This window comes from Orcinus orca, chromosome 20 (genome assembly GCF_937001465.1).
Source record: "Orcinus orca chromosome 20, mOrcOrc1.1, whole genome shotgun sequence".
Classification (NCBI taxonomy): domain Eukaryota; kingdom Metazoa; phylum Chordata; class Mammalia; order Artiodactyla; family Delphinidae; genus Orcinus; species Orcinus orca.
Genome location: NC_064578.1, coordinates 47,179,301 through 47,207,247, shown reverse-complemented (window position 1 = coordinate 47,207,247; position 27,947 = coordinate 47,179,301). Strand labels below are relative to the sequence as shown.

The 27,947-nt window shown below is 49.0% G+C and overlaps 2 protein-coding genes across 3 annotated transcripts; both read left to right on the top strand.

The window, feature by feature from the left end:
* Positions 1–27,947, top strand: LOC101288313 (cytochrome P450 2F5). The gene is given in 12 exon segments (XM_004271259.2): positions 1–180; positions 470–629; positions 1,538–1,690; positions 22,878–23,038; positions 23,345–23,498; positions 23,501–23,520; positions 23,918–24,059; positions 24,914–25,033; positions 25,036–25,098; positions 25,703–25,852; positions 26,975–27,041; positions 27,043–27,947. Coding segments are annotated over 12 exon segments (1,479 nt in total). The 3' UTR covers positions 27,152–27,947.
* On the top strand, positions 3,595–8,777 carry LOC117201810 (cytochrome P450 2A13-like). Of its 2 annotated transcripts, none has more exons than XM_049703346.1 (4): positions 3,595–3,762; positions 4,308–4,453; positions 4,977–5,154; positions 8,494–8,777. In XM_049703346.1, the coding sequence occupies exons 2-4, from the start codon at positions 4,330–4,332 to the stop codon at positions 8,582–8,584; spliced, it is 393 nt and encodes a 130-aa protein (XP_049559303.1). In that variant the 5' UTR covers positions 3,595–3,762; positions 4,308–4,329; the 3' UTR covers positions 8,585–8,777. The 2 variants fall into 2 exon arrangements, with proteins under 2 accessions (XP_049559303.1, XP_033286802.1); XM_033430911.2 differs by having other exon boundaries at positions 7,228–8,777.

The window sequence follows — 27,947 nt, the reverse complement described above, 5'->3', positions numbered from 1 at the left end:
ATGCTGGCCTCAGGGCTGCTTCCTGCGGCATTGCTGGCCTGTCTGACTATACTGGTCTTGATGTCTGTCTGGCGGTAGAGGAAGCTCGAGGGGACACTGCCTCCTGGACCCACCCCTTTGCCCTTCGTCGGGAACTACCTGCACCTGAACACCAAGCAGATGTACAACTCCTTCATGAAGGTGTCCCAAGGCAGAGAGATGGGTGGGATGGGATAGGGGTGGTGGCCTGCCCAGTTTGGTTGGGGCTTTGTGGCTGGGAATTGACGATGTTGGACCAGAGTCATAGGAAAGGAAAGGGGAGTTTTAAAGATTCAGTGTCAGGGTCCTGGCCAGGAAAGACCACATCTTGGGATGTCCAGCTCCTTGACCGTCAGAACCTGTAGGGAAATGCATCTCGGGATGTGAGATCTGGGTACAGGGCCAGTTCAGAGTAGAGGCTGCTCTAACCACTCGCACTCACCTCCATCAGGTCAGCGAGCGCTATGGCCCTGTGTCCACAGTCCACCTGGGGCCCGGGCGGGTCGTGGTGCTGTGTGGATGTGACACTGTGACGGAGGCTCTGGTGGACCAGGCTGAGGAATTCAGTGGACGAGGCAAGCAGGCTAACTTCAACTGGCTCTTCAAAGGCTATGGGGAGGGGGACCTCAGAGTGGGGGGGGGCAGGGGGTGTGGTCAGGCAGACTTGATGGCTTCAGTGTCCCCAGCCTTCTTGTCCTGACTTCCTCTGGCATTCTCTGTCCCCATTCCTGTTCGTTGTTGCCGCCCCCTCTGTCTCTCATTTGTCTTAGCATTTCTGCATCTCTGCTTCTCCCTGCCTCTCTCTCCCCTATCTCCCTGTTCTCTTTCACTAGATGTCTCTTCTTTCTCTGTATCTCTTAGGAGCTCTTGGAACTTCTGCTTTGGAACCCTGGTCCTCTATCTCCTTATGCCTTTTTGTCTTTTTCTCCTTTTCAACTTCTGCGCTTCCCCAGGCTTCTCTCTCCTTCCCTCTCTCTCTTCTTTCTTAGTCTTAGAATCTCACATTATTTCTGTTTCAAAATCCCCATGCCTCCATCTCCTGGTAACAGTCTCTCCTCCTCCCAGACCCTCTCTGTTTCCTTATTTTTCCAGTTATTTATTTCTCCAGTTCAGTTTTAGAATCCTTCACAATTGTTATATCCGCCTCCCAGATCTCCAAGTATCTCACTTCCCCTCCTTCCCTCCTCTGTCTCTTTCTCTTCCTGTGAGTGTCTCTGTATCTCTTTTCTCAGTGTATCTTTCCTGCCTCTCTCCTTCTGATTCTGTTCTTGCAACTTGGTCTCTACCTCTTTCTGCATTTCTCTGAGTTGTATGTCTCTCTCTGTCTCTGTCTCTCTCTTTCTCCCCCGCCCACCCCCCTCCCTCCCTCCCTTGCTTCCTCCCACCCTCTTTCCCTCCCTCCCCACCCCTCCCCTCCCCGCTCAATCTCCCACTCGCTCTCTCTGCCCACCTTTCTCTCGCTCTCCGGGCCAGGCAGCTGGTCTGGGCCTGCCCCGCCCCGACTCCTACGCCCCCTCTGCAGGCTTGGCGTTCGGCAGCTGGGAGCGCGCCCAGCAGTTCCGGCGCTTCTCCATCACCGCACTGCGGGACTTGGGCGTGGGCAAGCGCGGCATCGAGGAGCGCATCCAGGGGGAGGCGGACTTCCTCATCGAGGCCTGCCGGGGCACGCACGGTGAGTGGGGGGACCCCGGAGAGTGCGAGGGGGAGGAGGAGGAAGACAGCCCGCACCGACACACGCATCCTGGCCCCGGAAGGGGTCCAGGTTGGGCGAAGGCGTCCGGCCTCCCAGCTCTGGGGTCTGAGGCTGGAAGTCTGGCTCAGCACTTCCGCGCCCTCCTCAAATTCGCAGACTGGCATCAGACCGCCAAGCTGACTCTCCCCCAAATCCCTGTCTCTCCCTAACCCCACCCCATCCCCCAGGCGCCTTCCTCGATCCCACCTTCTTCCTGAGCCGAACCGTCTCCAGTGTCGTCAGCTCCATCGTCTTCGGGGGCCGCTTTGACTGCGAGAAGAAAGAGTTCCTGTCACTGCTGCGTATGATGCCGGAAAGCTTCCAGTTCACAGCTACGTCTACCGGTCAGGTAACCTGTCCCAGCCTGGCTCTACCATGCCTCTACCTCAACCTGCCAACTGCCCCTCCACACCAAGACAGGTGCCCCAAACTCCCATCCTCCAACAGACAGGATCCCCTCAAAACCAGCCCCCCACTCTCGGACAACTGAACAGTTGCACCAGAACCCGGGACAGGTGGCCAATACTCAGTCTCCAAACACACCTGGATATCTCAAAAGATGCTCCCCCCACCAAAAAAAAAAAAGAATGAAAAAAAATAGACACTGCAGGCAAGATACATGTGCTCAACCCAGCTTTCTCTTCTCACCAGCACAGGTGTCCTCACCCCAACTTACCTTAATATCTAACAGATGCTCCCTTTTAAGATATTCTATCTTTCCATCTGAATTTCTTAACACCTGGACAAGAGATCACCTCAGCCCACTTCCTGACTACCTGAACACCTGGTGCAGGAAAATTCAGCCCACCAAAATCATTGGTTATCTACACAGGTGTCCCAAACCAGCCCACTAGAATATCTAGACAGTGCCCCCTACCCAGCTCGCTTAAATATCTCAACATTTAGACAGGTACCCCAAACCAAGACCCCTAAACATGTAAACACCTGGACAGATTGTTCCCCAAACACCCAAATAAGTGTCTTCCAGCCCAGCTCACTCAAATACCTACAGAAGTGCCCCCTATTGGCCCATTTGAATATATGAACACCTGAACAGGTATCTCCCCGCTTGAACACCTGCACAGCAGCCCCACTTGAATACCTTAACACCTGTACAGAAGCCCCCAATCCAGATTCCCTAAGTATCCACACAGTTGTTTCCAACTGAGACCACCTGAATGCCTAAACACTTAGGTGACCCCCCCTTCCAAGTCCCACCTAAATAGCTAAGCACCTGGACAGGTGTCTCCCAACCCAACCTCACCTGAATATACGAACACCAGATGTATGCTCCAATCCAGCATCACCTGAACGTCTGAAACCTGGATACGTGTCCCAGTCCATCTCACTTTAATTCTTGGACAGGGTCCCTCACACTTAACTCATGTGAAAACTTAGATCTCTATTCCCATCCAGCCCCATCGAAATACCTAAACATCTGTGTAGGTGCCTTTAACCCAGTGCCTTCCTTGCCCTGCGACAGGTCCGACTCCCATTGGGTCCTGAGCACTGACAGCTGTCCTTCCCTTCCCTTCTTCTCTCCCCACCCTCAGCTCTGTGAGATGTTCTACTCAGTGATGAAATACCTGCCAGGGCCCACACTGAACCAGCCAAGTGCCCACTGCCTGCTCCTCTAGACCATCCCCCAAGACTCTCCCCTTGCACCTCCCGGGTGACTTTGGCAGGACCAGGTGAGCAAGACCCTGCACCAGCAGCGCCTACGGCCTGAATGTTTTATGTCCATGCCACACGTGGATGTCATGCATGTTGTACCTACTTGGACGGTCATCCCTGCCCTGAGTCCTCCCAATAGCTAAACACGTTCCCCCTCCTCCCCAAGCCAAAACCCATGAGGAGATTGACAAGAACCATCTGCCCAAGTTCAAGGACGGAGCTAAGATGCCTTACACAGAGGCGGTGATCCACTGAGATCCAGAGATTCTGAGACATGATCCCCATGGGCCCGGCCCGCAGAATCACCCAGGATACCGCGAGACTTCCTCCTCTCCAAGGTGCTGCCCCACCCAGCCTAAAGGGATCTCCAACCCACTCCCTGTGACCCCGCACTCCGTTCCCCTTAGAAGCTTCCTAGCCCCTGTCCCACTCCCTCAAAGACTTTCCCAACGACCGTGTCCCTTCCACCTTCCCACTCAGAGACTCCTGAATCCCATATCTCCCCAGACCTCTTGCCTCAGGGAATATGAACCCTATGTCCCCCCCAAAATTCTTGTCTCAAGAGACATAACCTCCTTGTTCCCCCAACCTCCTGCCTTGGGAGACATGAACTGCATGTCTGTGAAAACTTCTGCCCCAGGAGACACAGAGCCCATGTTCCTCAAACTTCCCTTCTCAGGGGACATGAACCCCATGGCTGCCAAACTTCCTGCCTCGGGACCATGAATCTCATGTCCCCCAAAGCTCCTCCCTCAGAGGACCCCAACTCCCATGCCTCCCACTTCCCTTCACCTAGGTCACACAAATTACCCCTCCACCCCCAGGTGCTTTCAGCACACCCATCCCCCACTCCACCTTATCAAAGTCCCCTCCCTCCTCCCAGCCAGGGCACCGAAGTGTTCCCTATGCTGGGCTCCATGCTGAGAGACCCCAAGCTCTTCTCCAACCCGCGAGATTTCAACCCCCAGCACTTCCTGGATGAGAAGGGGCAGTTTAAGAGGACTGATGCTTTTGTGCCCTTCTCCATCGGTAAGACACACTGCCAGGCCAACACCAACAGGGGCCTCCTTCATCTCTAAGGTGTAACCTAGTATCTTTCTCCAACCTGGAAGTCCCTCTTACCATATACCTTGGAGCCAACCAGCTGCAACCCCCATAACTACCAAGAACCTGGGCCCAGGCAAAAGAAAAGGGATGATCATACCCATTTCAGAGATGGGGAATATTATGGCCCAGAGTGAGTCAGAGATTTGTCCAAGGTCACTTAGATTCTTCAGATTCCTAGAAAGGCGATGGCACAGCAGCCATATTTGAGTGTGTATTTGAGGAGAAGGGGCACCTAAAGTTCCCATTGCTACAGCCTGTTTTGCTTCACCCCACCCCATGTTCTAGGGAAACAGGCTCAGAGAGGAGTAGCAACTTCTTTGAAAGTCTCTCAGGCCTCGATATTCCAGCCCATCCTCCCTGGGAGAATACAGCCGGGGGTCGGTAGTGGGGTGCAGGTAGCAATGAAAACAAGACTCACCTCCATGCCTCCCCCCTGTTCCTTCAGGAAAGCGGTACTGTTTCGGAGAAGACCTGGCTAGAATGGAGCTCTTTCTCTTCCTCACCACCATCATGCAGAACTTCCACTTCAAGTCCCCACAGTCGCCCCAGGACATCGACGTGTCCCCCAAACACGTGGGCTTTGTCACCATCCCACAAAACTACACCATGAGCTTCCTGCCCCGGTGAGCCAGGGCTGTGCCAGGGTGGGGCTGGTGGGAGGAGCAAATGGGGGAGGGAAGGGCGGGGCTAAGGATGGGGGGATGATGGACGGGGGTCAGGGGAAGGAAGGGGCAAGGTGGATAGGAGAGGAAGAAACAAACGGACTCTGTTCACCTTGCTAGAGGTGGGTTGAGAGGAAAAGAAACCTTATACTATACATTGAATAGTAACAATAACATATTATTTATTGAGCAAGTACACCGTGTCAGCTCTATGCTAAAAGCGTCATATACTCACCTCACTTAACGCTCACAAAGCTATGTCACGGGGAACAGTATTCATGCCCATTTTACAGGTAACAAAGATGAGGTCCAGAGAGTTTAAGTCTCTATCTGAGGTCCCGCAGAACACAAGTAAGTACTCAGCAAGTACATGAACACATATCTGTATAGGGATGGCCATACTTAGCCCACAGTCATTTAGGGAGATTCTTAAAAAGCACCCCTTTCTCAAGTGAAGAAGCAACAACTTATCATACTATTACACAATCTGAACAGCTCTGTCCAGGAGATTTTTTCCAGAGCCCTGACAGGCAGCTGACCTGGCTTCGCTACATACGTGCCCACACCCTTGCCCACTCACGCACACTTCGGATGCCAGAGCATATTTCGTGCCCAACACCAGATAAGGCAACTGTGTCCGATCAGAGTCAGACCTGGGGACAGGAGTCAGACTTCTTAATGAAATGGGTGGGAGAGAGAAACACTTTCAGAGAAAATTCCAGGAGAAGTTTGGTAGCAGCACAGCCATGTCTGTGTGTGTGCGTGTGTGTGCGCGTGTGTGCATGCAGGCATTCGAGTATATGAGTGCATGTTCTCCTGAGTGTATACAGGAAGTCACATTTCCTCTGAGTTTCTGAAGGTGGGGCTCTCTCTGGTGGATCTGGGATCTGTGAGGGTCTGAATCACCTGCTTACTCTCAGATAAGTTAGCGTATGTTCCCTTAGAAGTGGCATCCTTCAGCATTGCACAATCTGAACATTCATACACATCAGCTGTAGATCTTTGTGTTAGATCTAGAGTTAGATCTAACCTTAGATCTAAATGCTACACAGATCCTCGCATCCACAAAACTTGCCACACTTGAAGGACCAGTGATTGAGGTCAAGTGGGAGGAAATCTGGTCCTTTGAACCCTGCAAGTTTCATAACAGGCTATGATTCTCAAGTTTCTCAATTTCCATGATCTGTGTTTGGCAACTCGGTTTCCACAAATTAGCTGCTTCCTACTCATTGGAGGGAAATAAGGATCCACAGGGTCACACTCTTTATTATGACAAACACACTATTCAACGATTCAGAGTCAGAATCAAACTTTATCCATTCCTGTGCATGTCACTTTAAGAGGTTTCTAGAAACCTCACCTGGGGGAATCTTAGAATTGTGGCATAACTCAACGGTCGACTCTTGGAACTGCAGAGTCCACAATTCATAATCTTGGAATCTCGGATTCCCAGAACCTTAGACTCCGAACATTTGAATTACTGATGCTTGGAACTCTTGATGCTTAGAGTATTAGCATCAGAGTTTCCTTTAGCCACATCCTTGGGAACTGCGTTCCCAGCCCCTCTGGTGGCAAACGTCAGATCTCCAAGCTGAAAGTTCCTTCTGAGGAAGAGTCAAGAGAGGAAAAGAGGGGCTGGAACTAGCTGGGTTCTGCCAATGAGGCATATCTCCAGGGGAAGATAGAGTGGCTAGTAAGTCTTTGCCCAGCAAGAAGGGAGACGAGAGGGAAGCGAGAACAAGTATTAATCTCCAGAGTCCTCAAACTTACACCTGAAAAGGGAAAAAAAGCAGGAGTCCATCAAGGCATTACCAAAGGTGCCAAGAGAAGTCACCTTCTAGCCACCAATGCCTCGATCTCACCTGTCCAGATAGGGCAGTCTCAGCTCTGTTGCTCTGGAAGAGCCAGTGACCCAGCCCAGCAAAGAGACAGTGCTGGGGCGGAGATGTTAACAGGAGCCCTGGATTCTGGTCCAGGCTTTGCTGCTAACTCTTTGGGCCTTCCTGAGTCTCTCATCGGTCTCCTTCCTCACAGGAATTATTTGAAGATTGAAACATAGCCTGGTGTTGAGCTTTAAAACTCAGTGGCTGCAGGAATGGGAGGATGACAGTGGTGATGTTTCTGGGTAGCTTGTTTTTCACTACTCTCTTCTACCAAAACAAGAATCCTGCTCTTGCCATAAGGACAGGCACAAGTAGCATGTGTGGAGTGCCTGCTATGTGCCAGACACTATGCTGAGCCCCTTGTATGAGTTTCCTAGAACTGCCAGACCAAAGTATCACAAGCTGAGTGACTTACACCAACACAAATGTATTGTCTCAGAGTTCTGCGAGCTAGGTCCAACATCAAGGTGTCAGCGGGGCCGTGCTCCCTCTGAAAGCTGTAGGGGAATCCTTCCTTGCCTCTCCTTAGCTTCTGGTGGTTTGCAGCTCTTGGTCTTTGGAGTTGCTTGGGTTGCAGCTGTGTCATTCCAAACTCTGTCTTTGTCATCACATGGTGTCGTCCCTGTGTTTGTCTCTCTTCACATGGCCGTCTTTTTTTTTTTAATTTTATGGGAGTAGAGTTGATTTACAATGTTGTGTTAGTTTCAAGCGTAGAAAAAAGTGGATCAGTTATGCATATACGTATATCCACTCTTTTTTAGAGTCTTTCCCCATATAGGTCGATACAGAGTATTGAGTAGAGTTCCCTGTGCTATACAGTAGGTCCTGATTAGTTATCTATTTTACATATAGTAGTGTGTATATGTCAATCCCAATCTCCCAATTTATCCCTCTCCCCTTTTCCCCCGGTAACCATAAGTTTCTTTTCTACATCTGTGACTCTATTTCTGTTTTGTAAATAAGTTCATTTGTACCATTTTTTTTAGATTCCACATATAAGCGATACCATATGGTATTTGTCTTTCTCTGACTTACTTCACTTAGTATGATCATCTCTAGGTCCATCCATGTTGCTGCAAATGACATTATTTTGTTCTTTGTTACTGGCCATCTTTTCATAAGCATACCAGTCATACTCCAAGATGACTTCATCTTAACTAATTATATCTTCAGTGATTCTTTTTCCAAATAAGATCACATTCTGAGGTACTGGGAGTTCCGACTTTAGAGTACCTTCCTGACAGTTCAATCCATAACACCACTTAGGCATGCACTCATTCAACCAAATAAAGTGTCTGTGAGGTGAGTCTGTGATGATCCTGGTTACAAATGAGCACACGGACTCAGAGGAAGGTTAAAGAATCTGCCTAGGGCTTCCCTGATGGCGCAGTGGTTAAGAATCCGCCTGCCAATGCAGGGGACACGGGTTCGAGCCCTGGTCCGGGAAGATCCCACCTGCCGTGGAGCAACTAAGCCCGTGCGCCACAACTACTGAGCCTGTGCTCTAGATCCTGCGCTCCGCAACAAGAGAAGCCACTGCAACGAGAAGCCCGCGCACACCAACGAAGAGTAGCCCCCGCTCGCCTCAGCTAGAGAAAGCCCGTGCGCAGCAACAAAGACCCAACACAGCCAAAAATAAAATAAATAAATTTATTTTTAAAAAAAAGAAGACATTCTTGTCTACAAAAAAAAAAAAAAGAATCTGCTCAAAGTAACACCGTTAGGACATGACAAAGGCAGATTTGGATGAAAGACAGTTGGATTCCAGTGTGCCTCTCTTGAGGTTCCAGAGATGATTCAGATGGAGCCCCTGCCCCCAGAGGAACTCTGGAGGAAGGGGGTGATTCTCAGAAGAAATGTTTTTGAGAAAGGAGGTAGAAGGATGGGCATTTAGATGTCACATCACCCCTGACTCAAGTTCAGGTTGTTCCACATATGGCTGCTCCCAGGACGCGTGCAAACCTGTACGCACACGTGCACACGGATATCTGTATAGCTGGAGCAGCGCTTTTTTACTCATGAGAGGCACTCTGATAGAGAGAGTCTTCTCTTCTCTTTTGTTTTATTATTTTTTAAATGCTTGTTGCAGCCCTTCGAGCTGCTCATGAATCATTAATGGATTATGACCTGCAGTTTGAAGAACAAAAGCTTAAAGGAGAAATTCCAAACTCCCTGGGCTAGTCTCCAAGACCCTTTCTAGCCTGGGCTCTGCCCTCCTCTCCCAATCTCGTTTCTCATCACATGTCACTACACAGATCCTATTCCCCAAGCTCACCAAACTTCTATTACTGTGCATGGATTACTTATGTCTCCAGGCATTTGCACTGACGGTTCCCTCTGCCTAGAATGCTTTTTCTGCCCTTTCCGCTGAAGTGAAGAACTGTTGCTGTGGTAATATTCACAGAGTAACAAGCAAACAGGAAGGAAAGAACCCCTTGTTCCTCTACCAAGATTCCATTCTCCCCCTAATGGTCCAGCAGGATCCAGCAGGAAATGGAGAAAAAATGGTTCACAGGGTTCCCAAAAAGTTACCACAAAACAAAGTATTAAAACGTGGCTTTGACGTTAAAAGTGATTTTATTTTATTTTTTTAGTTCTCATTACAAGAAAAAAATTCTACGTATATGACAGATGTTAACTAGCCTTACTGTGGTGATCATTTCACAAAATATACAAATCATTATGTTGTACACCTGAATCTAATATCATGTATGTCAATTATACCTCAGTTTTAAAAAATTTTTTTCCCATTTGCTATTGAAAAGATCAGTTCCAGTTATATGGAAAATCCATCTATTTGTAATACCTACATTCTCTGACAATGCCAGGAGGGCAAAAACAAAAAAAAACCCATGAGGCTTTGGGACTTCCCTCGTGGTCCAGTGGTTAAGAATCTGCCTTCCAATGCAGGGCACGCATGTTCGATCCCTGGTCGGGGAACTAAGATCCCACATACCGAGGGGCAACTAAGCCGGCACATCCCAACTACGGAGCCCGTGCACTCTGGAGCCCGCACGTTGCAACGAAGAGCCCACTCACTGCAACGAAAGATCCCGAGTGCCGCAACTAAGACCCAACACAGCCAAATAAATAAATTAAAAACGAGGCTTTGACGTGTAATATCCAACACAGTGTATATTAGCTACATAGCATCCTTCTCCACAATCTGTTCCAGAAAACAGAAAATAAGGAAACACTTCTCAACTTATTCTATGAAGCCAGTATTTCCCCGATGCCAAAACAAGACAATGATAGTACAGAAAAGAAAGTTACAGACCAATATCCCTCATGAATATAGATACAAAAATTCTCAACAAAATATTAGCAAATTAAATCCATCAATATATAAAAAGAGTAATACACCAACTTATCATACTATTACACAACCTGAAGAACCTATGGGCAGGACAGGAGTAAAGACGCAGACCTACTAGAGAATGGACTTGAGGACACGGGGAGGGGGAAGGGTAAGCTGGGACGAAGTGAGAGAGTGGCATGGACATATATACACTACCAAATGTAAAACAGATAGCTAGTGGGAAGCAGCCACATAGCACAGGGAGATCAGCTTGGTGCTTTGTGACCACCTAGAGGGGTGGGAGGGAGGGAGACGCAAGAGGGAGGAGATATGGGGATATGTGTATATGTATAGCTGATTTACTTTGTTATACAGCAGAAACTAACACACCATTGTAAAGCAATTATACTCCAATAAAGATGTTTTTAAAAAAAGCATGTATATATATGTATAATGGAATCACTTTGCTGCACAGCAGAAATTAGCACAACATCGTAAATCAACTATACTTCGATATTTTTGTTTGTTTGGCCTTGCGGCACAGCATGCAGAATCTTAGTTACTCCAACCAGGAATCGAACCCATGTCCCCTGCAGTGGAAGCACGGAGTCTTAACCATTGGACCTCCAGGGAAGTCCCTATGCTTCCATTTAAAAAATTAAATCTAAAAAATAATAATAAGTAAAACCAGACCATACTCAGCAATTAATAACCCCCCCATGACCCACACTCATAGACTGAATAAAAAATAAATCACACAAGACACAGTAAGGATGAAGATAAATAAATAGGAGAGGGTATACCAGCCTAATGTCTCCTGAAAAAAAGACAATGTGGCTTATACATACTTATATGAAACAAGATTGACACTATGGCAAAAAGAAATTATTAGGAATTACAGGAATATTGTGAAAAAAGGACCTATGCACCTGGAAAATATAAAAATCCTGACACATAACAATATAGCCCTAAATTACAAGACTTTAACTTATCCCCATGAGTAACTGACAAATCAGATTTTTTAAAATAGTAAAAGTATAGAATATTTGAAAAAGATGCTTAATTAGGTAGACCCATTTAACAGCTAGAGGACCCTAAACTCTTAGAGAACCCTCACTATTTTCAAACACACATGGAAATTTTACAAATACTAGCCACATACCAGGCCAGGATACAAACCTTAATAAATGTTAATGGAATAATAGTATAGACAATACAATCTGTCCACAATGTAAAAAAAAAAAAAATAGGGGCTTCCCTGGTGGCGCAGTGGTTGGGAGTCCGCCTGCCGATGCAGGGGACACGGGTTCGTGCCCCGGTCCGGGAAGATCCCACATGCCGCGGAGCGGCTGGGCCCGTGAGCTGTGGCCGCTGAGCCTGCGCGTCCGGAGCCTGTGCTCCGCGGCGGGAGAGGCCACGGCAGTGAGAGGCCCGCGTATCGCAAAAAAAAAAAAAAAAAGAAAGAAATCAATAACAAAAAGGGAAAAACAAACACCAAAATGCTCGGAAATTTTAAAGCATACTTCTATACAATGAATGAACCAAGTAGAAATCATATTGGATATTGAAAACGCTTAGAGCTGAATGATGAAATCATTACATCTCAATACTTAAAGGATACAGACTTCAGAGAGAAGTGCTTATATGAAAATAAGAAAACTGAAAATTAATGAGTTCAGCACCCAATACAGGAAAAATTTTTTAAATAATTACAGAGCAAGACTTTTTAAAAGGTCAAAGAAAGAAACCCGTGAGGGTCTCTGCCTCTGCTCTCAGCCAGGAGATTGCTAAGCTCGCCTTTACTAGTCAACCAAGAGTTAAACATTGTGTACAGTGAGGCCACTCAGCATCCTTGTTTAGGGACCTAGGAAACAAAAGTCTGGGCTCCTCAGCCTGGCATTCAAATAGCAGAAATGAGTGAAGCACAAAACAACAACAACAAACACACACACACACAAACAAAACAGTAGAGAGCGTCTAAGTTAGGGAACCAGAACGCGTCCACGTGCCAGGTCCCAAACTCCACGAAGACAGGGGCTCCTTTGTTCAGGACCTCCCTCTGTGTATCCCTTCATCTGCCTGTTGACTTGTATCCTTTAATATTCTTTATAATAAACCGGTAACTGGTAATCTAGTGAGAGAAAAAAAAAGTAGAATCTATGAGACCAAAAACTCCTTTAAGAAGAAAAAAAAATTGTTTAACTTCTTACAACATTTGTGACAAGCAGAATTCTGAAAATGATTCCGCATGACCCATACCTCCATATAATCCCCTTCCCTTAAGTGTGGGCGGTGTGTATGAATAGGATGGCATTATCACTCCCCTGACTATGTTACATTCCATGACAAAGGGATTTTGCAGATGTAATTAGAGTCCCAAATCTCTTGATCTTTTGAGTTAATCATAAATGAGATTATCCTGGGAGGACCTGACCCAGTCAGACGAGCTTTTAAAAGGGACTGGCCCGGGGCTTCCCTGGTGGCGCAGTGGTGGAGAGTCCGCCTGCCGATGCAGGGGACGCGGGTTCGTGCCCCGGTCCGGGAAGATCCCACATGCTGTGGAGCGGCTGGGCCCGTGAGCCATGGCCGCTGAGCCTGTGTGTCCGGAGCCTGTGCTCCGCAACGGGAGAGGCCACAACAGTGAAAGGCCCGCGTACCGCAAAAAAAAAAAAAAAAAAAAAAGGGGGACTGGCCCTTCCAACAAAGGATTAGTGATCAGACTAAACTATAAACCAACAAGAAAAAAACCAAAAGGTATTAAAAGGCAGTTCACAGAGGAGGAAAGGGAGTGGCCGATACACACACGAAATGCCCAACCCGGTAATCATTTGGAGAAAAGTAAATTAAAACGAGATATTTCACACTCATCAGATAGCAAAAGTTTATAATTGATAGGAACAAATATTGAAGGGCAACACAGGAATCTTTATGTACTGTGGGTGGGAGTATAAATTAGTTAAGCTAACTTTGCAGAGCAATTTGGCAATGCCTAGCCTAGTTCAAGTTGCACATACACTGCAACCCAGCAATTCCACTTCCGGCAATCGACCCTAGAAAAATTCTCATAGCTGTACACAGGAGACAGCCCGACTAGAGTGTCAACTCCGTGAGAACAGGGCTTTCTTTTTTTTTTTTCTGTTTTCTTTGCTGTATTCCCAGTAACTACAGTTGACCCTTGAACAATGCAGCGTTTGGAGGAGCTGCCTCCTGGCAATGGAAAATCCGTCTGTCACTTTACAGCCGGCCCTCCGAATCCTCAGTTCCACATCTGCAGATTCAACTAACCCTGATCATGTACATACAGTACATATTTCCTGAAAAAAAAAATCCAAGTCAAGTGGACCTGCGACACAATTCAAACCCGTGTTGTTCAAGGGTCAACTGTAGTTAGTTGGTCCTCGATTAATACTTGTTGACTTGATGAATGAGTGACATGGTCGTATTGAGGAAGATTCTTCTGGTTCCACCTAGGAGCTGGGGACTAGAGGCAGACGAGGAGGTAAGTAGTGATTTGGGTAGAAATTGACAGGGTCCGTGATGCTGGAGACCGGGTCACAGAGAGAAGTCATCCCTCCCCTGTTGCACCACTCCCTAATTCCCCAGTAAACTCATCTCCTTCATCCTCTGAGTATGCACATCGTGAGGGTCCCCTCTGCCTCCGCTCTCAGCCAGGAGATTCCTAGGCTCGTCTTGACTAGTCAACCAAGAGTTAAACATTGTGTACAGTGAGATCCCTCAGCATCCTTGTTTAGGGACCTAGGAAACAAAGTCTGGGCTCCTCAGCCCAGCATTCAAAGCCCTTGAATACCCAAATCCTTCCCCCTACATTTATTTTATTTTATTTTTAATTAATTTTTATTGGCGTATAGTTGCTTTACAATGTTGTGTTAGTTTCTACTGTACTGCGAAGTGAATCAACTATACATATACATATATCCCCTCTTTTTTGGATTTCCTTCCCATTTAGATCACCACAGAGCACTGAGTTGAGTTCCCTGTGCTCTACAGAAGGTTCTCATCAGTTATCTATTCTATACATAGTATCAATAGTGTATATATGTCAATCCCAATCTCTCAATTCATCCCACCCCCCCTTTCCCCCTTGGTATCCATACGTTTGTTCTCTACATCTGTGTCTCTATCTCTGCTCTGCAAATAATATTATCTATACCATTTTTCTAGATTCCACACACATACGGTATTTTTTCTCTTTCTGACTTAACGTCACGCTGTATGACAGTCTCTAGGTCCATTCCCCCCTACATTTAAATCCCCCTAGGGACCTGAGAGACGACCAGCAAGTGATTTGGGCTGCTTCATCAGGCCCCCTTCTCCATCTGTCTTTCACTCTCACCTCTGGGGTCTTCCACCTCCCGGAGTGTGCCTTTGACTGTCAGCTTGTGTGATAACTCCCTTCCTGATGTCTTCCTGTGTTTTTCTGATTTGTGCCCCTTCCCCCGCTTCTTCCCCCTTCTTTGAAGCTCCTGCACGTGTAGACTTTCCTCGCAGTCCTTCAGGAATATTCACCTGTCATCTGTTCTGCTGAGATGGAACATCTGTGGCTGTTTGATTTCTTCCAAGTGGGCGCTCCTCTCGATTTCTCCTTTGCGTATTCTTCTGCAATCCAGCCACCATTGCTCTGCGTAGTGGAACCGCTTAATAGGTAGTTCTCACCCGCACTGATGTGCTCCCAGAAGGAGGGGGGAGTTCCTCTCCGTCTGCCCCACTCAAATCCCCAGTTCCTTAAGTCTGTCTTCACTTCATCAGCTCTCCTATCTCCGCTTTCAACCCCAGGCCAACTCTCCAAGTCTATGACTGAATAAGGAAGCCACATTCCCACGGCCCTTGACCCTTAACATGCCAAAGGGAGGCTGGAGGAACAATGAGGGGGAGTGTCTCTGAGTCCCCAGGGTTGTAATGGGGGGATGTGAGTGTTCTTCTCTTCAGGGAGCTCCCTGTGCCCAGGAGCAGAGGGGAAAGAGATAGTACCACCTTGCATTCCCACAGGCAGATGTAGGAAAGGACGTAGGCTCAGGAAAGGATTTGGTGGACATGGGGGCAATTTATTCTCGCTCCCTTCTGTAAGAATCCAGGTGTTAATGTCAGTGGGGTGGGTTTGGGATTCTCAGGTTCTAGAATGCAATGATTCAAACCCTTTCTAAAGCTTTCCTGGGGTGGCAAGGGGGTCTCAGAGCTGGGCTGCGCTTGGTGGGACTGGAACTCTCATCTCTCTCCACCCCTCCTCTCACCCTCACCTGCCGCTGACATAGAGGAAAGGTTCAGGACTGGGGCACAACTCAGCCTCAGGGCTGTAAACTGACACTGAACAAAGCACCTCAGCCTCTTCTTTGGAATTCTCCCTCCCTTTTCATCCGTGCCTCACCCAGGGAGAGAATATCAGGGTACCTTTACCTGGGCTTTGGGAGGCCCAGGAAAGATTAAGAACAGTTCTCAGGTACCAGCTGTTCACACTGTCAGGTGCTTTGCTAAGCTTGTGACATGCTTGAGTTCACTGAGTTCCCTCAACAACCCTTTGGTGCAGAGACCAACATCCCCATTTGTCAGACAAGGTCACTGAGGCTCAGAAAGGAGTGGTCCCTTATCTAGGACACCCAGAAAGGGTGAGGCAGAGCTGGGATTCATGCCCAGGTCTGCCTCACTCCAGAGTCCACACCTCCATAACATCTACTGATTCACTAAACATTCCTCGAGCACTTATGCGTCAAGCAACGTGGACATAGTAGCAAACAGACATAAGTCCTGCTCTCTCGGGGTTTACTTTCTAGGAGGGCAGAGAGGCTGTAACTAGATAAACACGTGTCTATTCTAATGTCAGGGAGTAGTGAGTGCCTCAGGGAATACAGCAGGTAACAGCTGCAGAGGAATGGAGGTGGCTCTCTCTGATAGAATGTTCAGAGCAGGCTTCTGTGAGGAGACTTTGAGCAAACACCTTAATGAAGTGAGGGAATGAGGCAAGCAGATGAGCCGGGAGAACAGAGAATACAGTCTGTGGAGCTAAACCCAGCTTGCAGATTTTTAAAAATGTGTTTCACATGGTATTAGAAGAGTACTTTGAGTCAACCAAGTTCTGGTTCCATCACCAAATCCTCCCAATTTCTTCATTTACAATGTTGTGTTAGTTTCAGGTGTACAGCAAAGTGATTCAGCTATACATATTATATATATATTTATACGTAAGGTATATATACTTTTTCAGATTCTTTTCCATTATAGGTTATTACAAAATATTGAATATAGTTCCTTGTTGTTTGTCTATTTTATATATAGTTTGTGTGAATATGTTAATCCCAAACTCCTAATTTATCCCCCCGCCACTTTCCCCTTTGGTAACCGTAAGTTTGTTTTCTATGTGTGTGAGTCTATTTCTGGTTTGTAAATAAGTTCATTTGTATCATTTTTTTAGATTCCACATATAAATGATATCATATAGTATTTGTCTTTCTCTGTCTGACTTACTTCACTTAATGTGATAATCTTTAAGTCCACCTATGTTACTGCAAATGGTATTATTTCAATCTTTTTTATGGCTGAGTAATCATCCACTGTATATATATGTATATCACAATTTCTTTATCCATTCATCTCTCGATGGACATTTAAGTTGCTTCCACGTCTTGGGTATTGTCAATAGTGCTGCTATGAACATTGGGGTACACGTATCTGTTCGAATTAGAGTTTTCTCCATATATATCCCCAGGAGTGGGATTGCTGGATCATATGGTAAGTCTACTTTTAGGGTTTTTTTTTTGCATTACACGGGCCTCTCACTGTTGTGGCCTCTCCCGTTGCGGAGCACAGGCTCCGGACGCGCAGGCTCAGCGGCCATGGCTCACGGGCCTAGCCGCTCCGCGCCATGTGGGATCTTCCCGGACTGGGGCACGAACTCGTGTCCCCTGCATCGGCAGGCAGACTCTCAACCACTGCGCCACCAGGGAAACCCTCTACTTTTAGGTTTTTAAGGAATCCCCATACTGTTTTTCATAGTGGCTGCACCAATTTACATTCCCACCAACAGTGTAGGAGGGTTCCTTTTTCCCCCCACCCATACCAGTCCTTGTTATTTGTAGACTTTTTGACAGTGGCCATTCTGACTGGTGTGTTAACTACTCCCAATTTCTGATTCCTTTGAAAACCCGGAGCTGTGTCCTTTGGGGCTACTCCATCCTCCCTCCCCAGGCATAGCATCTAGTATGGCCCCTGTGCACAGCCCACCTACCCAGGTGCAGAGTGGTGCTGTCCAGGTATCAGGTTCTGAAGAAAAGTTCTCATGGAAGAAAACATTCTCATGGACAGTGCAGAGGAGATTGGAGCCTTCAGAGAGTTCCCTTCCACTGTGGGATGGTGACGCCAGCGCTGGGACGTCTATCCCGAAACTCCCCCTATTCCTTGATACCCAACCTAGAGGAGCACTTGGGTGCTTAGAGAGCATGTAACCAAAACAAACAAATGAAAAACACAGTTCATTCATTTATTCAATATGCAGCTCATTTATTCAACAAGCAGCTCTAGTGCTCGGAATCACCCAGTAGACTCTGGCCGTCATACTCTTGTCAAAGGCTGGCAACCATTCTGACTGGTCAGTGCCCATGCCAAACACTTGCAAAAACTTTTCCCACTGAAACTACTATTCAGGCCCATCCTTTACCCCTCAGCTTCTCCCTCACTCTGCCCTTCAGTCTCCCTTCCCCGCAGCTTATGACACTGTAGACTTGGGGCTCCTCAACAATTCTCCGAACTCTTCCTGCAACCTCTCCAGTGCCTCTTCTGCAGCAGGAGATCTTGCAGTCAGAACACAAGAAAGAGAAAAACTGCTAAAAACTCTATTCTTTCATGGGATCCAGGATTTGGGCTAACATCTGATCACAGTTCTGGGGTCAGCAAAATTATTATATATTATAGAATTAGAAAGGGATAATGGGACTCAGGGTCCCTCAAACACCTCCTTCACTGTGAGTATGTAGGATTACGACTCTATGCATTTGCTGAAACCCATAGAACTGTACAGCACAAAGAGTGAATTTTATCATATGTAAATTTTAAAAATCCACCAGGATGTAGGGGAACTCAAAATGGAATACAAACTGTAACAACTGAACCTAACTGTATTACCAATTATATACTGTATTTACCTAACTGTTTTACTTAAAAAGGGTGGGGATGAAAAGAACTAACTGAAGTAATTTTGGGAAAAAGAAACTTGACTGTATATTGTATGTCTAAAGACAAAAAAAACTGTACACAAATACTACACTCTAGTTAGTAAATTTATTTCTTACTGGGTATGGGTGAGCAATTGTGAGACTATTTTATGTACATATGAAAGTTGAACAGATAAGTAAATATATTGTAAAAAAAAAAAATGAGAGTCAAATTCTTGCTAGAAAGGAAAGAATTTTCATGGGACTTCCCTGGTGGTGCAGTGGTTAAGAATCTGCCTGCCAATGCAGGGGACATGGGTTCGAGGCCTGGTCTGGGAAGATTCCACATGCTGTGGAGCAACTAAGCCCATGCGCCACAACTACTGAGCCTGCGTGCCACAACTACTGAAGCCTGCATGCCTAGAGCCCGTGCTCTGCAACAAGAGAAGCCACCACTATGAGAAGCCTGTACGCTGCTACAAAGAGTAGCCCCAGCTCACCTCAACTAGAGAAATCCCTCGCACAGCAATGAAGACCCAACACAGCCAAAAAATAATTAATTAATTTTTTAAAAAAAAGAATTTTCAAATAGGGAAAGCTAGAATGGACCCTGTGTGTTAGATCGAAATCAGAGATATCAATATGAATTGTTTTTGAGAGAGAAAGAGAGAACTCTCCAAGTTTTGTCCACTGAGAGGGCCAAAAAGCAAGGATATCCCACTAGCAATAAGCCCAGCTAATACCCAGATCTTGGTTTCTAAATACCATCTTCCAATACAAGGAATCAGGACTCTTTAGAGAAGTGGTTGATTCCAGGGCTGGGACAGGGAAAATATAAAAACATTTATGGGAATTCCCTGGCGGTCCAGTGGTTAGGACTCTGTGCTTCCATTGCAGGGGCCATGGGTTTGATCCTTGGTCGGGGAACTAAGATCCCGCAAGCCGGAAGGCACATATGTGGCTCAGATTCTGGTAGGTGAGTGAGCGTAGTGGTGGAGATAGTGGCTAATTCTCTTCCGATTGCTATTTTCTCTATGGCATAAGAAATGGGACCATCAGCAGAGTGATGTGGAAGGAAAGGGTCATGGAGGTTTGAGGGAGCAGGAAAAAGTGTAACAGTTGGGGCTCAAGGAGAGGCTAATTAGAGATGAGGAAGGTGCAGCTGCCCTTGGTGTGTTTCAGTTTCTCCACCAGCGTTTCCCAACTGGGTTGGACTTTGCCCCCAAGTGGACATTAGATAGTGACTGGAGTCATTTTTGATTTTCTTACAGCTGGGCGGAGGTCTGCTACTGACATCTAGTGGGTAGAGACCAGAGATACTGCTAAACATCCTACCGCTCATAGGACAGTCCCCCCCACCCAAAAAGAATGATTTAGCCCCAATGTCAGTAGTGCCAAGGTTAAGGAAACTCACAATACATCCCTCCCTACCCCATGTTCCCTCTGTAGCAGGAGAACAAGTCACACCACCAGAAGAACTCAAAGCCCCTTAAAACTCCCCTTCTCGTGAATCCCAAGTTCCCCAGTAAGGCAGTCCCATCAGGCCCCTCTCAACCCAGTTCTAGCGTCAGGGAAATGTCACTTATGGGGTTCAGGTAGATCCAGTACTGCTCCTTTCCCCCAGAAGTAGGGGTAGATGCTGAGGGAAACTAGAAATACATAATCCCGTAATCAAGCCTTCACCCCTCTTCCAGGACCTGCCCCAACCTGCCTTTCTGGGACTTAAATAATAGCATGGGCCCCACCTCCATCCCAACATATGCCTGGGACTGGGGTGTCAAATCCCCCAGAACCTCCAAGCACTTCCTCCCCCACCCCCATGGGAAAACTACCATCGTGTCCACCAACGGACCTGGGGGGTCGCCAACACCTCCACCTGGCCTCCCAGACCCTTGACCTCTGGGGTTCTCTCCCCAACCCTAACCTCCAGGAACTGGAGTCCTAGCCCAACTCCAGGTTTTTGCAATCTGCCCTTCTGACCTAGCAAGGAGTTGAGTAACTGCGGCCAGTTTCTGGGGTGGGACCCAAGAGCAGACAGAGCTGGTGGGGAGCTTAAGAGAGCCTCGGAGGTGGAGGTGAGGCAGGAGGTAAATGCCCCCACCCCACCCCAGGGTAAAGCAATTGGAGATTTGTTCCCTGTGGACCAATACTCCAAGACAAGCATAGCAGGACAACTGAGGGAGGAGGCTGGGCCCTACCCAGATAGAAGATAAGAGACCACTTATTTCTCATTCTCTAAGTCAGGAGACCTCCCTGACTACACATGCACAGAAAAACTCCTTCGAGGTCAAAATGGGAAGGGGCGCCACCCCACAGTAAGTGATGCTAACTGCCCACAGACCTCTTTGGTAGAATCCAGCTTGGCTAAGAGATGCGCACGCACATAGGGCAGGGTCCTGAGATAAACTGAATACGGACTCTGAGCCAGGCAAATCGAAATGATTGGCCAAAGGAAACCTGGAAGAAATAAGTGATTTAAACTGCCACAAGGGCATGACCTCTGAGTCTGCCCGTGTGTCTATCCACACGTACTGTACTTTTTTCTCCTAATAACTACTTTACTTGTTTCACTACTTTCCGTCTTTGTGGGAATTCTTTTCTGCAAAGCTGAAGGGCCAGGGGCCTTGTCGCTGACCGGTGGTCTATGGCTAGGGTTCGGTGCTCTCACCACCGCGAACTGACCACAATCACTGGCTGGGAACTGAAACCCTGCTTCAAGCTGCTGCAAGGCTAAGGCCACCAGAGATCAGAGGTGTACGTGGGCAGTAGCGGGGCTACCATTCACGTCTGAGGTCCTTTCTCCTGAGCCTTCTGCCTGCCCCGCCCTTCTCCCAAATCCTCCTTCAACCTTAGCCTGGCTTCAGTCCTGTCCACTGCAGTCCAGCTCTTGGAGGTGTGAGAGACAGAAAGAAAAAGAGGCAGGGAGACACCCAGACAGTCAGGAGAAGATGGTGACTGAGAAAGATTACAGGGAGAAAGAAGCAGAGAGAAAGAGAAAGGGCGCAAAGAGAATTAGAGATAGAATAGAGGGTGAAAGATAGAGACCCAGAGACACAAAGGGAGAGAGAATGAGAGAGACAGAGACATAAAAAGAGACAAAAAGTTTCAGAAGCAGAAGCAAAGAGAGACACATACAGAATTTCAGAGACAAGCTGCAAAAGACAGAAAGGGTGAGAAGAGTTGTGAAAATGGGCCCCCAGAGAATGAGAAAACTTCTGCCCAGGACAGAGATCCTGCCCCCATCCTTGCCCCTTCATTTTGCCAGAGCTCTGTAACCCCAAACCAGACCCAGAACCAGATTCAGGGTCCCCAGTGGCAAAAAATGGAGAAGATTTCACCCCAATCCAGGGCAAATGGACACCACTGGCCACAGTGAGAAGAGCTGAGGTGAGCCTATAGGAGGGGGAGGTGGGGTTCCCAAGGAACCCACTCAGGGCATCACTGCAGCTGGCTGTGAGCCCCGGACCCATGCAAATAATGCAGGAAGATGGGAGGGATTAAAAGTCACTGGGAGAACTAGGAAAAAGGGGGACAAGGTGGTGTGGACAGAGATGATTTCAGAGCAGCCCCTCTACCCCCAGACACATGCAGAGCTCCTGAGCACACATCTGGAGCAGCCACTGACCGTCGGACCAGACCCTCCAGAACACACCCATTTTACAGATGAGAAACCTGAGGCTCAGAGAAGGGAAGTCGGTTCGCCTAGGTCATGCCTAGACTAAGAGTCCAAGCCAAGATCCAAACTATGTCTATTTAACTCCAGGTTCAGTTTGCTGGGCCGAGCTATCATGTAATGGCTAATGCAGGAATGTGTTGTTTTCGTGTTGTTTTCCGTGATCTGTTGGGTCGTCAGGTCATTGGGTGTTAGGTTGTGCTGCTGTGTGTCATTGCCAAGTGAGGTTGTAGTATTGTCAGACACTGTGTGTAATATTGTGTTGTATGCTGTGTGTATGGTGCTGTGTATGCTGTGAGCTGTGTTGCCGAGAATATCCTGTACGGCAGCTTGGTATTGCCAGACACTGTATTGTCAGACACTGTGTGTAATATTGTCAGACACTGTGTGTAATATTGTGTTGTATGCTGTGTGTATGGTGTAGTGTGTATGCTGTGAGCTGTGTTGCCGAGAATATCCTGTACGGCAGCTTGGTATTGCCAGACACTGTATTGTCAGACACTGTGTGTAATATTGTGTTGTATGCTGTGTTGCCAGATACTTTTGGGGTGTTGTTATGCTGCATGTTAGGTGGCCAGGAGCCTGTGTTCTGTGCTGCTAGTGGTGTTACCGCCTGGGGTCTGGTGTGTTGCACACTGCGTCTCCCCGACCCGTTAGCCCCTCACCCTCAGGCGAGCCCTTCGACCCCAAGTTTGTGCTGAGCCGCTCGGTGTCCAACATTATCTGCTCCGTGATCTTCGGCACCCGTTTCGACTACGACGATAAGCGTCTGCTCACCCTTATCCACCCCATCAATGACAAGTTCCAAATCATGAGCAGCCCCTGGGGAGAGGTCAGGAGGCCTAGTTCCACGGGCGAGAGGGTTGGGGGTCCAGCCCTTCCAGGGATATAGGGGAAGCAGTGGGCAGGGAAGGAATTGCGATTGGCCCTGCAAGGCCCCGCCCCTTTCTGTCTGACCCCGCCCCCGAGGTATGCGGCCCTGCCCACTCCACAGGGGCTCCACCTACACATAGCCCCCGCCCCACGCTACACACACACACACACACACACACACACACACACACACACACACACACACGCACCCTACCTCCTTGCCTGCCTGTTCCTCCTAATCCCTACAGCTCTGCTCCATCCTCAGCGGTACCATATCTTTCCGAGCCTCCTGGACTGGGTGCCCGGGCTGCACCAACACCTTTTCCAGAACTTCGGACGCATGAAGGACCTCATCGCCCGCAGTGTCTGTGACCACCAGGCCTCCCTCGACCCAAACTCTCCCCGGGACGTCATTGATTGCTCCTTACCAAGATGGCACAGGTAAGCCCTGCCTGGAAGTCTCATCTCTGGTCTGACCTGCTATCCTGCCTCAAACCAACAAGGATCCCGAGTTGAGCGCGTTTGGGTTTAATCTCCCCACATCCGGGAAGTGAAGCTGGAACACCTGGCTCTGCTGGGGCCACTCGGGGCCTCCGCCAATTAACAGCTCTTTAAGAAATCCTTAAGGATTTGTTATTGTGGGCCCCGCGGCTGAGATTCTCCCTACCCTGCCCTTCCGCGCTCCCCAGCTCCCCCAAGGAAAGAAAGTTAGAGAGGAGGGGCTGAAGTGGCACCCAGTAGCAGTTGTGCAGATCTGTGGGGAACGGGTCGCACAGGATCCGAGCCCGCAGGATCTCCCCGCGGCCTTGGTCACATCCCCACCTCTTATCCCCCGCAGGAGAAGCAGGACCCGCTGAGCCACTTCCACATGGATACTCTGCTGATGACCACACACAATCTGCTCTTTGGAGGCTCCGAGACCGTGGGTACCACGCTGCGCCACGCTTTCCTTGCGCTCATGAAGTATCCAAAAGTGCAAGGTGCGAGCGCCGGGAGCCTGGTGGGGAGACCCGCCCACACGGCGCGGTAGAGCACACCCGCTCCTCCCGCCTCGAAGCCCCGCCCACAAACAATGAGCTCCAGCCCAGTGTGTCTGGAGTGAGAGCCTCCAGCTCGCGCCTGGGTCGCACAGCCAAACCCGCAAGCCCACCGGAGGCTGACCCCACCCACGTGGTCCCCGCGGTCCACACAGCCTGCCGGGTCTGCCGGGACGCAGACCCCGCCCGCATGATCTTGCTTTGCCGCCCACCTCTGACCCTGCCCACACAACTCGCGCAGCCCGCCCAGAGCCCGGCCCCAGAGCCTCAGCCACCGGGCCTCCCCAGGAACCCATCTCCTCCCACACAGTCTGAACGGCCCACACCTCACAGTCTGCGACCCCGCCTCCCCAAACCCCACCTCTGGGTCTTTCGCGGAACCTTGGCTTCCAGGACGCTGTGCGGAGACCGACTGGGTCTTTGCCGCCTGCTTCACCCCCGATTTCTCAGCTCTCCCGCACACCCCACTCACTCCATCCATCCTCCTGCAGCCCTGGTCCTCGAAGTCCCGCCGTTAATCCCATCAGGAGCCTGGACCCTAAGCAGCCCCGAACCCCCTCCGCACAACCCCGCCCCTAGGAGCCCTGGCACGAACGAAACTTACGCCCTCACCTACATCTCTGAACTCAATGCCTCCCTCCGAAGCTCCGGCTAACCTTCACATGCATCCCTGCAGCGCGCCCCGCCCCCCGACTGGAAAGCATTGACTGGACCCCTTCCACACGCAGTCACACACCTCTTCTCAGCACAGTCAAGCCTGCTGATACCCTCAACAACGCTCCCCCCTCCACCTGCAGCCCGCGTACAGGAAGAGATCGACCGCGTGTTGGGACGCGCGTGGCTGCCTGCGCTGGAGGACCGAGCGGCCATGCCTTACACAGATGCGGTGATCCACTAGGTGCAGCGCTTCGCAGACGTCATCCCATGAGCTTTCCACACCACGTCACTCGGGACACGACTTTTCAAGGCTTCCTGCTACCCAAGGTGCTCTGGACACCTGGCAAACGACACCTGAAACCTTAGGAAGAGGCATCCCAGGCTCTTGCAACGGGCATCTGCGGCTCTAGCAAGGAATATCCCAGGCCCTAGCAATCAGCACCCCGGACCTTAGCAACTGGCAACCCAAGCCCTAGCAACAGACATCTGAGGCCCTTAAATCCAGAAACTCAGCCGTACGCCACAGCATAGTGGACTAGACCACGTCCTGAACCCCAGACCTCTTCCCTATGACAGGATCCTTTCCTAAGACCCTCTCTGAAATCCCCAAGGTCTGAGACCTCATCCTGGGGAGCCCCTGTACCTAAATACTGTTCTCAGAGACCGCACTCCCACCCCAGGAACCCCAAATCTGTTCCTACAAGCGGGGTATCCTGCATCCCTGGCTCAGACCCCAACAAAACCATTTCCAGCACCCATCACTGGGAACCCTAGACTCCCACACCCTAGACTTCCTGGACCCCTGTGGAGTCCTATGCTCCACCACCCCTTATCATGTCCCCAGGACTCCCAGCTCTGCACAGTGGAAATCCTAGTTTGGGAACCTCCCAGCCCTTCTAACACCACTGATTCTGCCTCTCCACCCACATGGGGCACGGATATCATCACCCTCCTTAATGCAGTCCACTACGACCCCAGCCAATTTCTGACGCCCTGGGAATTCAACCCTGAGCATTTTCTGGTTGCCAATCAGTCCTTCAAGAAGAGCCCTGCCTTCATGCCTTTCTCAGCCGGTGAGAGTGGTCAGGGACGAGATCCAGTCTTTCTGGCCCCGTATTCTACCTGCATTCCCCAGGCCTAGTTCCACTCCCCAAACACTCTCACTTCTTCGTCCCATCCCATCCTCAGCTTTGGATATGCAAAGACATTTCCTTCTCCTTCCCAACTCTGCTCCTATAGGCCGATAGCAACTGAAATCCCCACGGAGGGAGGCAGGGAGTCAAGATAATATTGTAATTTAACTTGGACTTGGTCACTGTCAGTCTCTCCACTGGGTGGCGCAGTTGAAGTGGTCCTGGTTTTTCTTGGCTTTGGTCTTTACCCGGCTGAAAAAAATCTTTCCTGTTTAACTCAGTATTAGAAAATGGGGTGGGGTGAATAATAATAGGTAACTTACTATATTGCCTACTGTGCACCAGGTGCTACCTCTGAGAGTGGTGGCTAAGAGCTGGGCTTTGCTACCAGAGCCCAGCTTTGTCATCTTCTAGCTGTGTGGCCTTGGGTATGTTCCTTCACCTCTCTGTGCCTCGGTGTTGTTTGTTCTTTTAATATTTACTTATTTATGTATTTATTTATATATTTGGCTGCACCAGGTCTTAGCTGCAGCATGCGGAATCTTTAGTTGCGGCATGCGAACTCTTAGCTGCGGCATGTGGGATCTAGTTCCCTGACCAGGGATCAAACCGGGGCCCCCTGCATTGGGAGTGCGCAGTCTTAGCCACTGGACCACGAGGGACGTCCCTGTGCCTCGGTTTTTACATCTATAAAATGAAGATCATAAAAAGGTCCACCTCTTGGAGTTACTAAGAGGATTAAATTAATAGCAGTATAGTGCTTAGAGCATTATATATGTTCACAACAACAAAATGAGGCACTATTACCCTCCCCATTTCAGGTACCTACCCAGAAACTGTGGCTTGCCCAAGATCAGGAAACTAGTACTGTCAGAGTTGGGACTCGAACCCCTGCAATGTTGCACTTGCAGCAGGTCCACGATTTACTTAAACTGTCTTTTCCAGACTTTTAGATGGATGGGTCCGTGAGTACCCAGCCATTATTCTCATGTTTTCCTTTGAAAGTTGAGGGCGCCCCTCACCCCATCTTGTCTCATTGCTCCTGCCCACCCTTTCTCCCTGTGGGAGGCCGGCTGTGCCTGGGCGAGTCGCTGCGGCGCGGGGAGCTCTTCCTCTTCCTCACCGCCACCCTGCAGCTTCTTGCTGGAGCCGCTGGGGGCGCCCGAGGACGCCGACCTGACCCCGCTCAGCTCCGGCCTCTGCAATTTGCCGCGGCCTTTCCAGCTGTGCCTGCGCTCGCGCTGACGCCGCATCCCTTCCAGGTTCGCCAGTGAGCGTTGAGGACCGCCCGTTCCCCTGCGCCCCATCCCTCTCGCTGTCACACTCGCTTCCCCTCACCTGCCGCATGCCCATCCCCCATCGCTCCTGTCTTTACCTTCTGAGCCCCCAGAGGGAGAGAAAGCCAAGGGGAAGGGGAAGTGCATGCCTTGTTTTATCCACAGAACTCGTTCTATTGCGCACACTTTGGGGGATTTTGTATCCATTTATAATAAATTATAATAGATTCGAACCTGCCTTGGCTGAATTAAAGGGAGGAGGATAGTCCTCTAGGATGGGGAGAAGGAAGGTCTGGCTGCAGAGAGGGGAGACACCTGGCTGTGATGAGTTCAACCCTCACCCTTAGGGCGGTTAAAAACTGGGAGAAATTGTTTCCTGGAGACAGGCTGGAAGGTAAAGGCTGTGAGGGCTCGAATGAAGACAGAGGCAGAGAAGCCAAGGCCAAGAAAGAGACAGCAGCCTAGAGAGATATGGAAAAGGTCTGCAAGAGATGCAGGGCACTGTACAAAGATGGAGATGCAAGCAGGGAGAAAGTGAGAGACCCGGAGAAATAAACAGACCCAGAGGCTGAGAAATCACAATTACTAACACTTACCTAGTGCTTCCTATTCACACACTGGTCCAAATGCCTCATTTAAATATCCCTATGAGACAAAGCAATTTTATTATACATTTTTACAGATGAGCAAACTGAGGTTGCTCAGAGAGGTGAAGTGACTTGCCCAATATTACACAGCCAGAAACGGACAGAGCTGGGTTTGGA